The following is a 12898-nucleotide window of genomic DNA, read 5'->3' as shown; positions in this document are numbered from 1 at the left end:
AAAACAAAACTTTCCCACCAAGCGGTGATGATGTCACGCACTCTAAAGTTTTCTCTTCTGAAAAAAAGCTGAACAACTTTCGTCTGTGGCCGCAGTGTGTATCGCACATACACAAATTATACATCAAAACGTAGGGCTTTTCGTCCCGGGTAAGAAGGCATGCCAGTCATTGCCATGTCAGTAACGGTATTTGGTCAGGAGCTCCTCAAGTGCAGGGAGCGCGCCTCCCTCCTCTCAAATTTGGTCAAGTTTTTTGATGGCGATCCTGAAAACCGAGGTGTTTCTATCCTGCTCGTACGAAAATATACTTTGACCGGGAAAATTCAATATGACGTTAGTAGACTGTGTCTGGCGCTCACCATGAAAGAATTTTTGCCTCGTGACTTTTCATTTGGTCGCACGAAACATTTGTTTGAGGGCCTTTTTCTAGCTACCTCTTTTTTCTGGGAGGTTTTTCTGCTCCCTTACTGTGACCTTCCCTGGCTGGCAGGAAAGGGAGGGGCTGGGGCGAGGAGGGGGGTTGTTTCTATGGTAACGTGAACAGCTGCTCGACTGACTTGCAATCTTTTCCATGATTACATCATCTAAGATGGCTGCTCCCATCACCAATGAACCAACTCAATGATAAGCAATGTAACTATACTGTATTAATGAAACACAGTTATAGTCAGCACACAAAATGGCTGCTCCCACTACTAATACATGGAGCCCAATGGACACCCAGTGTATATTAATAAGATACACACACAACAACATGCATATATGAGCACACACAGGTACACATACAGGTTTTCAAAATAATAGTTCCTTTCAAATTACAGGAAGTGGTTGTCACAGAGATTTTCAAAATAAAAGCTTCAAACATGTTTTGAGATCTACCAAGGAACGTTGCAATTTCAATTTATTTATACAATCAAAATTGTCTGTAGGTGCTTTACAGAAACCCAGAGCCTGAACCCCCGAGCAAGCAGACAGTGGCAGATTTTCAAACTAAAAGGCTCAAAATCATTACAGAGCTAACTAGTGCTAGCAACCCATGCAAATTATACATCAAATCGATCAGCTTGGTGAGGAGAAGCGTGTTCTGAGGTTTGGTAGAGATTGGATAAACGATATTTGAAAAATCTCTGAGAAACTAAAATAGGAACATATAGAAGGTTCATAGGAACCACAGGGAAATGGGTCACAGTTTACTTTGGAGAATTAGCATTTGAACATCCTTTCAGATAGAACCTTCATTCAAAATGTAAAATGGACATACAGTAAACTATAGAATTCCCCATGTTCACACCGTTTAATATTTTGACAGAGCAGCAGGTGAAGTTGCCTTAATCCTCCCCATAGAAATCAATGTTAAACTGGTAAAATGCCTGAGAAAACCCTGCCAACTTTGTAGGCCTAACACTCTGACATGCTCTGACACACATTCTTCATTCTATGTTTGAATCCCTGACGGCCTGAAGATTGATAGTCTGGTGAGATTGTTCTCTTTTTGACTTATTTCAGTTTTCGCTTTACAAGATGCACATGAAAAACGCATGTGACGGCGTCCCGGCAAGCGACACTGGCACACTTCAAATTTCTTGTGAAATTTTCTAGTTTCTAAGTATTATAGTTTTAGAATTATTATGTTTAGGTAAACCTCCTTTTGGGCTCCAGCAAGTCATGTGATGAACAAATTCAACTGTGGCACAAAACTACACCAAAACTCAGACACAGATCCAACATTCCAGCGAGATTGTTTGTCACTTTGAGGCGTTGTGGTCACTAACTGGTATTTCCTGGTGTCTGTGCAGGTAGGATGTGAGTGTGTATATATATCCTCGGTTTGTTCAGTATGCTTACAGGTATCCAGCAGTGTGTATGTGGATACCACCACCACAACAAAAACACACACACAAACACACACACACACAGAAGAACCTTTTTCACCAGCAGAAGGTTGCATTGCACTGTTCTCCATATGCCTGGCTCTCACCCATCCAGCCCCCCACACATAGTCCTCATCACCGACCCCTGGAGTTGGCAGAGGCATCAGGGTGTGTGTGTGTGTGTGTCAGACGGGCTGCTGCATGGTGAGCATGCCCTCTGTCATTCACGCAGAGCAGCCCTGTCCAACTGTCACTTCCTGACAGGCCGATAATCAATCTCTTTATTAACTGCTCTGCTGCAGACCACCACTGCTGAAGGGAGGGAGGGAAGGAGGAGGAGGCAGGAGGGAAAGGAGAGAGGAGAAAAGACAAGAGCATAGTGCAGCTTAGAAAATTGAGTTTATCTTTTGTTCAGGAAAAGGTTCATTTTTAAGCCAGCTGGTTTTACTTTGTTTCTTTCTTGTTTTTTTGGAAGAATATGTCACAATATGACACAAAAAGTGTCAGTCAGTTATCACTGATGACATAAAGCTTGTATGAGAGTGCTAATTACATTTACAATTTAATTAAAGAGTTTGGTCTAGACCTGCTCAAATTGGAAAGTGTCATGAGATAACTTTTGTTGTGAATTGGCGCTATATAAATAAACTAAAAATAAACTGAATTCCCAACATGGTGGTTGGGACCCAGCGGTCAGAGAATAAGTCAGAGCGGTCACAGGTGGAATTTTTTTATTTTTTTAGACGTCCATTCAGCTTTTGTCGTATCAAACTACTTGAGTGTGTCACAAACACTGGGCTATTGCATCCTTTTAAGGACACACAAGCTGAAGTGTTGGGAGTTAGCGGGACATCAAATCAATGGAGCTCCAATATGCTTTTAAAACTGTGATGCTGGTTGATGGAAAATTAGTTCTTGATAAAAACCCAGTTTCTAAGCACAGGTTTGTGCTAGTTTATGTGTTTGCTCTTGTGGTGTGTGCTTGAGAATCATTTTTAGCGTCGATGCTTAAAAACAGAGTGGAATCGGGTCTGATGGGTTCTTTGTGTTAATTAGTTAAACAATCATGTCAACGTCGAAACAAAAAGCAAACATTTCTGAGTGTTTTTGAACACTCCTCTCTTTGCGCTGGGTATGTAAATACAGAAGTGCTCGTTTACACATACCAACTTGAGTTTATACCATAGTAATAAGGTTGTCACAGCAGCAGAATTTTAAACACATTACAAACAATGGTGGTAGAAAAAAAGAAAACTTAGAATAAAACTTTCTTGACCAGGACACACTGCTGGTGTACAGAAAAGTTCACCAAACACATAGCAACGCATTTGTAATAATGTTAGTGCAACCTTGGGTTTTTCTGCCTCTACAAAACTGATTGGCTTAGTTGTTTTACATACTGCACAAAACAGCTGTCAGTGACTCCACACGAGATCCATTTCGTTTGCTGAACAAATCAGAGTTAGTGAGCAGGAAAACCAGGGAGCTGAAAGAGGCTTAAAAGGTCAACAGAACTGTTGGGTGATAAATCCCCATGGACTCATTTGATTTTTGGTATAGAAAATGTTTATCGGCGTAGCATTAAAGAAAAATATGTCGCAGAGCGTTTTATGATTGACAGGTGTTTCAGTGTTACCTCAGGTTTCTTTCTCTTTGCAGTTTTGATGACCGTAAATGGATCTTTTCAAAATGGCCGGTCTTGGTGTTATTGTCTCATTTCTTTGTGTTTAAAAAGACAAAGCTGAGAGCGATTACAGAGAGAAGCCGCCTTGAGCTGCTGCCCAGACCTGTTGGTTTTTGATTTGCTGTGCTTTCCTGAAAGCATCACACTCGTCATCACAGTGCTAATTTATGAGGCGGGAAAGTGCATCAGTGATTTTGGCAACCAGCAGCCAGCCAGGAGTCAGCACACTGCCTGTCTTCTGCTCCGTCCTTTTATTCTCCACCCTTTTCTTTCTTCTATCTCTGTTTTGTTTCTTCTGTCCGTTCTTCATTCCTCTCTTCTTCTTCTTGTCTTCCCCCACACTTAGTTGAGCACAATTCTGCAGCAACCTTTTTTTCCTTGTGTGGTTACAACTGGGGGGGCGGCACAGTGGTGCAGTGGTTAGCACTGTCGCCTCATAGCAAGAGGGTTCCAGGTTCGAAGTTTGCATGTTCTCCCTGTGCCTGCGTGGGTTTTCTCCGGGTACTCCGGCTTCCTCCCACAATACCAAAAACATGCACATTAGGTTAATTGGCTACTCTAAATTGCCCCTAGGTGTGAGTGTGAGAGTATGTGGTTGTCTGTTGTTGTTGTGTGTCAGCCCTGTGATTGACTGGCGACCAGTCCAGGGTGAACCCCGCCTCTCGCCCGTAGTCAGCTGGGATAGGCAGCTCTCCCGTGACCCTGACGGATAAGCGTTATAGAAAATGGATGGATGGATGGATGGGTTACAACTGGGAATACACTTTGAACCATACAGCACATTCTGCCAAGCTTGTCCAACAGAATATAGGAAATGTAAGAAATTACTAACTAAAGGGGGGTGGGCGAAAGTAGGTACCATAAAAATATATTACAACATTTACTCACAAAGAAGAGTTTTGCCCTGATCGCGGCCATGCCTAAGCATGACAGTATCAGTCTACCTGTCCACACAACATACAGGATAAGTTAACAACAACTTCACAATAACTAGTCTGATCAATTGGTGTAACGTCATGCTGCCCAGAGGATGATTTCATGGCCTTTCCTCTGAAGCTACCTTCAGATGAAAAACTCCACAATAATACCAGAAACGTAAAAATCTGATGGGCATGCTGTGGAATAGATGCACATATATTTTCCTTGGAGGATGAGCATCTTGCATTTTAGAAAATAGATCAGCTTTCCCCTAGTGCCACCATCAGGAAAAACCATCAGTTTTATGACAAAATGATTTAGAATAAAATGAGGTGATTGTTCTAAATGTATCTGACCACATCTATGCTCCCAGTGGGAAGATCCATTTTGATTTGAAAGAAACAATGACCTTCTCTAAGGACAACATTTGGGTCTTGTGGACTGTGCTTTCGCTGTTGTCCGACAAAAAAAACATATCTCCACTATTTACATTTTTCACATTTTACACTGTACAGCATGTCCGTACTCCTCCCTAACAACTGATGTGTTGAGTATTTATACGACCATCAGTCAAACTGATGTGTGCATGTCAATATCAGACTATTACTTGCCCATGATTTGTCTTGATTTCAATATAAAATGCGCAATATGTTAAGTGGAGATGTAGAATAGACATAATGAGACCGGAGGATCGTAAATAAAAATAATAAAAAAAATCTGCTCCTGGAAAAAACTCATTTTGGAGATACATTTTTTTCACGGGGCAGCGACCTTATGAAGTTTAGTTGTGAGTGGGACAGCTGGGACAGCTGGGAATTTTATATGACATCTGTATTTAATGTGGATAAGGATCAACTTAAAGTATCCAGTACCTGAATCAGTATTGCTACTTGTACTTCCTGTATCAATACTGATTGATACCCCTTTCACACTGCTGAAAGGGGTATCAGTACTGATTGATATGGGTGCCATGTACTCTTATCAATACTGATTCAACAGATTGGATCCATCCATCCATCCTATAGTGTGGCATAGTGGAAGACCACCTCCACAGCATCTGGAATACTTCACAACATCTCTTACTTTCAAGATGTGAGGAGGTCACAGCAAGAATTTAACATTTTATATTTATTTGATCATCTAATATAACGCAGTGACTATGTAGAATGCAAAAATATGATGTGGTCTGATCCTCAGATAATAGAGAATTAGAAAGTTTTGCCAGAGACAACAATTGCATCCAGACACATTGTGGCTGGTTAAGAGAACAATGATCAGGGTTTTTTAACCATTCATCAACGAAACAAACAAAAAGAAATCCTGTTTATTTGTATGAGATGTAGCTTTGTGTGCCATTTTGGATGTTTGTGACTGTTTCGGACTGTTTTTTTTTTTACTCCTGATCCCTCTTTAAGATTTTAAGAGTTTGATGTGTTTTTCTGTCTTATCAACAGGACGAGTTTATGAGGGAGACTCAGATGAGGTTTCAGTCAGAGATCATCCAGCGCTGCACTGTCAACGCCAGCTACTCACCCCTTGCCACGGAAGCCTGTGAAACGGAGGCTGACCGAGCCTGAGCTCACACACACATGCACACACACACACATGCACACAGTCGTGTTTCCATCATTTGTGGGGATATTACATAGACTTGCACAGATTTCCTGGAGTCTTAACCACCACCTAACCATAACAATAAACATAACTTGCCTAATCCTAACCCTTACCTTAAAGCAAGTCTTCAATCTAATATTTAATAATTTATGTTGCCGGGACTTGCGTTTTGTCCCCATAAGTAAGGCAGGTCCTCACAGTGTGAGTGTGCAAACAGATTTTTGTCCCCACAGCTACAGGAATACATGTCCACATACACACACCACTCTCTCTCACACACACACACACAAACACACAGAGAGAGAGAGAGAGAGAAAGCGCGCTCTGAGGAGTGTCCCACAATGCATCACTGTGAACATTAAGTGATGATGGAACACAAGCAAACAGGGATTTGCAAGACACACACACACACACACACAGCTCTAGAGTGAGTGTTGTAGGAAGTGGTGGGGTTGATGGTGGGGACATCAGAAGGTGGGGGTGGGGGGGTGATTCTCTTCATTTCTAGGTGATTCACGTTTGAAGTGGGCTTGCAAAATTGCTTTATGGAAAGTGGCGAGCAGCTCGAAGGGAACATTAGGCAGGAAGCAGCGGGGAGGCTGGCATTTCATTAGGGAGCTCTACTCCGCCTTTATTACCTGGATTTGGAGTTTTATGGTTAGCATTATTTGCGATAGAATTATTATTCACATATATTTGCTAGTCAGCTGTATGGGTGTGAGACACCAGGACACAGTGTCCCCGACTGAATACATGAGTGGTTTCTACGTTGATTTCTGCAATCTGTACAAGGTTAGCCATTTTCCTCCTCAGTGTACTAACTCTCTCCCTCTCCCTCTCTCTCTCTCTCTCTGTGTGTGTGTGTGTGTAGGGATATAGCATCATTATTCTGACACTGGTAGCAGCCATGGACTCACCCAGGCTCCATCTACATTAATCAGCTGAGAAGCACAGACAGGCAGATGTTCAACAGTAGTACAATCTAAAAAACGTGAGCCTACAGCTACAGTGCATACGACTACAGTAAAGAGGCGTGTAGGAGTCTGTCATGAGGTCTGCGTGGTCGTACAAACAGCTGTAAAAGCAGGCTGGGTTGTTTGCAGGTGTTGACATCAAACACAATGTTTTTATGGGCTATTTTCAGTTAATTTAAATGGTTTGGTGCTTAATGTTGTCTATGCAGTAAACCACCATTAGGTATTTCTCAATACAGACTATACTAACTCTAAACTGTTAGGAATTCTTCAGCTTGTCAAGTTGAACTCGAGATTCAAACTGAGGGTCAGCACACTGCCTGTCTTCTGAACGAGAGTGCACAGTACACTGAATTTGCATAACAGAACAGCATTCTTTTTCAGGTTCAGAAGTTTGCGTTTGTACGCCTGTAATTTATAATTCAAATAAATCTCATATCACACACTACAGTGCTTACAATGTTTTCATTTTTACCCACGATGTAAACAAAAGTATTGGGACGCACCTCTTTACGATTGAATTCAGGTGTGGTATGGGGCTGTTTTTCAGTGGTTGGTCTAGACTCCCTATTTCCAGTGAAGGTAAAACCGGCATACCAAGAGAGTTTGGACAATGCTATTGTTCCAACTATGTGGCAACAGTTTGTGGAAGGCTCTTTTCTATTCCAGCATGACTGTGCAACTGTGCACAAAGCAAGGACCATAGAAACATGGTTGGATGAGTTTGGTGTGGAAGAACTTGACTGGCCTGCACATAGCACTGACCTTAATCCCAATGAATGCCTTTGGGATGAACTGGAACAGAGATTTTGAGCGAGGCATTGTCGTCCAGCATCAGTGCAGAAGCAAGGGTAAAACTTCTTTGAGCAGCTTAGTAGGGATGGGGTCTAAGAGGCATGTTGTTGGTTTAGATGAAAATATGAATGAATTTAGCTGATGAAGGTCAATGGGAGAAAAGCAGTCAAGATGATTATCTGGTTCTACTGCTGTTTCTAAGGCTCTGTGTTTGAAGGCACATCAGGTCAGTAGAACAGAATTTATTAACAGAAGTCATATCAATTAACAACAACACTACTTCTAATTAATAACTACTGCAGCAAAGCAAAAGCAAACAGGTGTTGTGTGTGTGTGTGTGTGGGCATGTGTGTAGGAGAGAGGGTGAAGATGGCGGTCGAGGTCACATGAGTAACATTGTCTCACTGGGCTCAAGATAGGGGGGGCTCAACCATAAGGTTTGAGAAAAGAGAGTGAACGAAGGGGACAACACGATCTCATGCGTCCTGCAAGGACATGGCGTCAGAGCACCCTCTCTACACTCAGGTGTGTGTGAGTGTGTAACAGTGTGTGTAGGTGGGTTAGTAAAAGAATGGAGAGAGAGAAGAGGAAGAAGAAGCAAACAGATCAGTACCATGAGGCACAATAAGCTGTGCTATTTTACCACACGGTAACAAGGCAGGTGGACTGACGTCCGGCTGGCCTGGGACCGGTTTGGTAAAGTCTCACTTTATCGGCTTGGTGGGTGCAGGCTCGACAAAAGACCCTCAAAGTGAGGAGAGTGTGAATAAACTGACAAGCAAATACAGACGCTATGTTCAACCACACAGAGCATGGCGGTCCTATAACAACAATACAGTCAACAAACTGTAACTAACACACTGTCTAACCCTAACCCTATTGGGCGCTCTTCTGGTGGTCACGGTGCCCTGATTTCATCAACTGGCAGTGGGGAGAAACAGCATAGCGTGTTCCATTCTGTCCTCAGTGAGGTCTGTTTGTCCTTCCACGGGCAACGGGCAAGATCAGCTGATTTGGTGTGGCTGTCTCCTTGGATCTGGGTACAACAAAAAGAAACAAAATCAGTCTTGCTGCTCGACCAGCGAGTTAAAGACTCGTGGCTTAAATCTTAAAATGTAACACTCAACCTTGATATGAGGTGCTCCCTTTCAGAGACTGGGACACCAAGGAAAGCCTGGAGTGGCTCTCACAGTCACAACAGTGTATGGGGAAAAAGCAGACAGAGTTTTAATTTAGACCAAACTTCACACCTTGGTGTCATTCGTGAGGTTTTGTTGGTGCTTGTTTAACAAAAATGTGGCTCAGGCTTCTGGGACTACATGCAGGCCTCTCTGTTGTTTTAATCTCAGCACATGGCATACGATCCCAACAAAATCAGGCAATGTTTAAGTCTGAGGAAGTTGCAAGAAGATGTAACTTTAATTTGAAAAGGTCACATGCCAAAATTTTTATGAATAACTGAAGTAAATCGCTGGGTTGATATTAAACGAGAACTTTTACAGAGAACTCATTTTAAATGTGTTGTAAAAAGCTTTAAAACAGAGCTTACCCTAATGGAATAATGAGTTTCTATGACTTTGCTTTGACATCATGGTTTTATTACCTACAAACATTTTGAAAATAAGAAATCAACGATGATACAGACAAGTTATTCATCAATATGAGTTGAGTTGAGATGAATAACAGATCATGAGACTCATTACTTGTACACAGCCAGCCCTGTACCACATGTAATAATTTCATAGCTGCTATTGATAATGACTGTAGTGAGTCTGCAATTAGATGCTAGTTAGTGCTAGCAGCCCCTGCAGATCTGTACTTCCTGCTATGGTCTGAAGTCTGCAGAGCATTAAAAGTTGTGTGCTGATGAAGTAGACCTCTTCGCTGTGATCTGCTGTGCTTGATGTCACAATATCAGTTTCATCACTCCCGTGACTAATACATCCACAGCAGTGTGCGCCCCCTCCCCTCCTCCTCACTCGTGAAAGATCCAGTGATTGACATATAGGATCAGACGACTGGATTTAGTAGGGGAGATCTCTGCATTTCCTCCATGAGATCTGAGATTCACACCCTGTGAGTCTGCAGATTACCCCCACACCACCTCACACACACACACACACACACACTCCTTCCCAGATGACACTCAGGCCAAAGTGGGCAGTAGGTGTGATCCCCCCCTCATCTACCTCACCTTCTCCATCTTTTTAGCTGACTCCATCATGCGGCAAATGCAGCCTCCCAGTCTCTCTCTGCCCCAGCTGAAGCGGCCCTAGCACCTTTTTGAGCCCAAATCCAAGGCCAATGATTGGATCCCCTCATCCAAGCCTCCTTAAAACCAGGGCGATCTGAATCTGATCCAGTTCTCATGGAAGAAAAAGAGTAGGCAGATGCCCAGGTAAGGCAGCATCCACCATAGGACCGGACCTACTTTATCATAATTAGTGAGGAATGAGAGCAAGGCATGAATACTAGCATACACAAGTACAGACATATATAAAAAGTAAAATAGTTAAAAATAGTTAATCCTCCTGGGATGGAGTGAAAGTGCTCTGAAAAGTTCATAATTATCCCTGAAGTGGTATTTCATTTGAGCTGATAAAGACCAACTGAACATTAGGTTTTATGTTATTTAGGGACCATGAATATCCATGACTCCAGTGGGAATCAGTCCATATAATGGTGAAGGGTATGTTTTGTGTCATGTGACCAATCACCTGCTGACAGCCATGAATATTTACAACAAGTATTGTGTCTATCTGGTCAGAAATGGTGGGCGGCACGGTGGTGCAGTAGTTAGCACTGTCGCCTCATAGCAAGAGGGTACTCCGGCTTCCTCCCACAATACCAAAAACATGCACATTAGGTTAATTGGCTACTCTAAATTGCCCCTAGGTGTGAGTGTGAGAGTGTGTGGTTGTCTGTCTGTGTGTTGGCCCTGCGACTGACTGGCGACCAGTCCAGGGTGAACCCCGCCTCTCGCCCGTAGTCAGCTGGGATAGGCTCCAGCTCCCCCGCGACCCTGACGGATAAGCAGTATAGAAAATGGATGGATGGTCAGAAATGGCCAACCGAAAAGTTGGATTACAGTGCTGATTACAACTTGTCATAAGACAGACTAAGCTATTGAAGTATGCGCATATCACGCTGTCTCCCCCTTTGTCCGTCGAAGGAACAATAAGGTGAGGTTTTCTTCGTTACTGAGGGAAAGTGTAGGTTAGTGCTGGCTGTAATCATTCATCGCCGTCTGCCATTATGGCTGAGCCATTAGGCAGGACAGTTGTGTATTTTACTAATGAACAATGGTTGAACGAAGCTTCCATCAACATTCCCGTCCATCATCCAGAAACATTTCTGACTTCTTCAAGCTCACTGGCTTTCTAAAATATGGACATCCACTTCACACACACACACACACACACACACACACACCCTGCTGTTGCAGGGCTGTTGGAGGTGTTTCCATCGGTTTGATGAGTTTCTGGCCAATGCTCTCAGCCTCCCTGCTGAATGTGTGGCTGCCTCTCCTCCTCCTCCTCTTCTTCTTTCCCCCTTGTCAACACAATCCTTCCATCCATCCGTCCTGAGGCTCAGGCCCGGCGGGGGCCATTCTGCCCCTCGCAATGTCCTCTGGGTGTTCTCTGCTTCTCCTCTGGTCCCCTTCCCAGTGCACACACACACACGTTTCTTTTTGGACAGTGAGAACCTTTTGATTTATTACATCAGTTCTCTAAAACCAAATAATCTTCCATAGTTCCATATTACTCATCAGCCTTTACTATTACCCTTACTATCCTCAGATGTTAACATACTAACCTCAAAATCGTCCCGCCGCGTTAGCTTCGGTTGTGTTCTGTCTTTTGATTTTTGATCCATGTGTCATGTTTCATGCGTGTCTTGTCATGTGTTTCCATGTGTATTATATTCCAGGTTTTTGTCATGTCCTGTTTAATTTTGAAAGCGTCACTTCCCCTGTGTGTCCCTGTTTCATGTAGCTTTACTTTGGTCTATCCTGATTGCTTTCTCCTCTCTTAATGTGTTTCACCTGTCTCTCGTTGTCTCTCTATTTAGTCCTCATCTTCCCTTTCACTCTTTGTCGGATTGTTTTTTTCTGTCTCCATGTCTTCAAGCTAGGATTTTCTTGTTTCATTGTGCCATGAGTTTTGCCACAGTTTTTGTTGATCCTTTGCCACAGTAAGTGTGTGTCTGATTTGAGTTTCTTTTGATATAAATAAAAGAATATTACTTTGGAGCTCCGCCTGCCTGCCTTTTTGGGACTCTGCACCGGGGTTCAGCTCTCTGCGTCAGCGACAACGCCGTACATTCTTGACAAAAATAATGTAATCTTAACCCTAAACCCCAACAATATTAAAGGTGTTGGTGTCCCCAAAATCATGAAGGTGCAGAATATGCGTAACAGATTTCATGGACATTGCTAAGGCTGCAACAATTTGACCTAAATGTCTGCTTGTGACTGTAAATATCCCAATACACACTTCCACCAAAATGACTAACTCTTAAATGTCAACAACAAACCATATAAAGAGCATGTTACATCAGCTAAGATGAATGCATCGCAGTGTACACTGACTGATTGCTGAATTCATTCTCCTTTGATAAAAGCCAAGAGGCTGCTGGTACTCATTAGTGTAGAAGAGGAAGCAGACTGTTCCTCTTCCTCTCTTGAGTTGGCCTACTTGTTGGAATGACACATGCCCATTCATTACAGGGGAAATGGGGAGTGAAGAGGAGGAGGGGATCGCTTCTGCAGGGCTCTTGTGGCCGTGCCAACTTTTGAGAAACAGACAGCAGGAGTGGAAGCTGAGAGCAGGCAAGTTAAGGCTTCATGTATACTCCCAGTGAACTCCAAATCTGGCTCATTCACAAAGGCTGTCGAACTGCAGCTGAATGGGGAGATGTGAGCAAATGTCAGTGCACTCACTGAGATTCCAGGTCTATTTGTTTAATGATAAAGGAGCTCAAGAGTCTTGACAATAAGTGACGCAGGGGGAGGACATGATAGAACTGGAAATATGTCACTG

General features: G+C 43.0%; 1 protein-coding gene across 1 annotated transcript in view; it reads left to right on the top strand.

Annotated features, from left to right (window-relative positions):
• Positions 1 to 6209, top strand: part of si:dkey-288a3.2 (protein phosphatase 1 regulatory subunit 37) — a 75214-nt gene extending 69005 nt beyond the window's left edge. Inside the window, exon 11 of the mRNA XM_046413500.1 lies at positions 5928 to 6209. Within this exon, the coding sequence (XP_046269456.1) occupies positions 5928 to 6050 (123 nt within the window). The 3' untranslated portion in view covers positions 6051 to 6209. The remainder of the gene's footprint in view (positions 1 to 5927) is intronic.
• The last annotated feature ends 6689 nt before the right edge of the window (positions 6210 to 12898 follow it).

This window comes from Scatophagus argus, chromosome 15 (assembly GCF_020382885.2).
Source record: "Scatophagus argus isolate fScaArg1 chromosome 15, fScaArg1.pri, whole genome shotgun sequence".
NCBI classification, from domain to species: Eukaryota; Metazoa; Chordata; class Actinopteri; family Scatophagidae; genus Scatophagus; species Scatophagus argus.
This window is presented reverse-complemented; position numbering and strand designations above follow the sequence as displayed.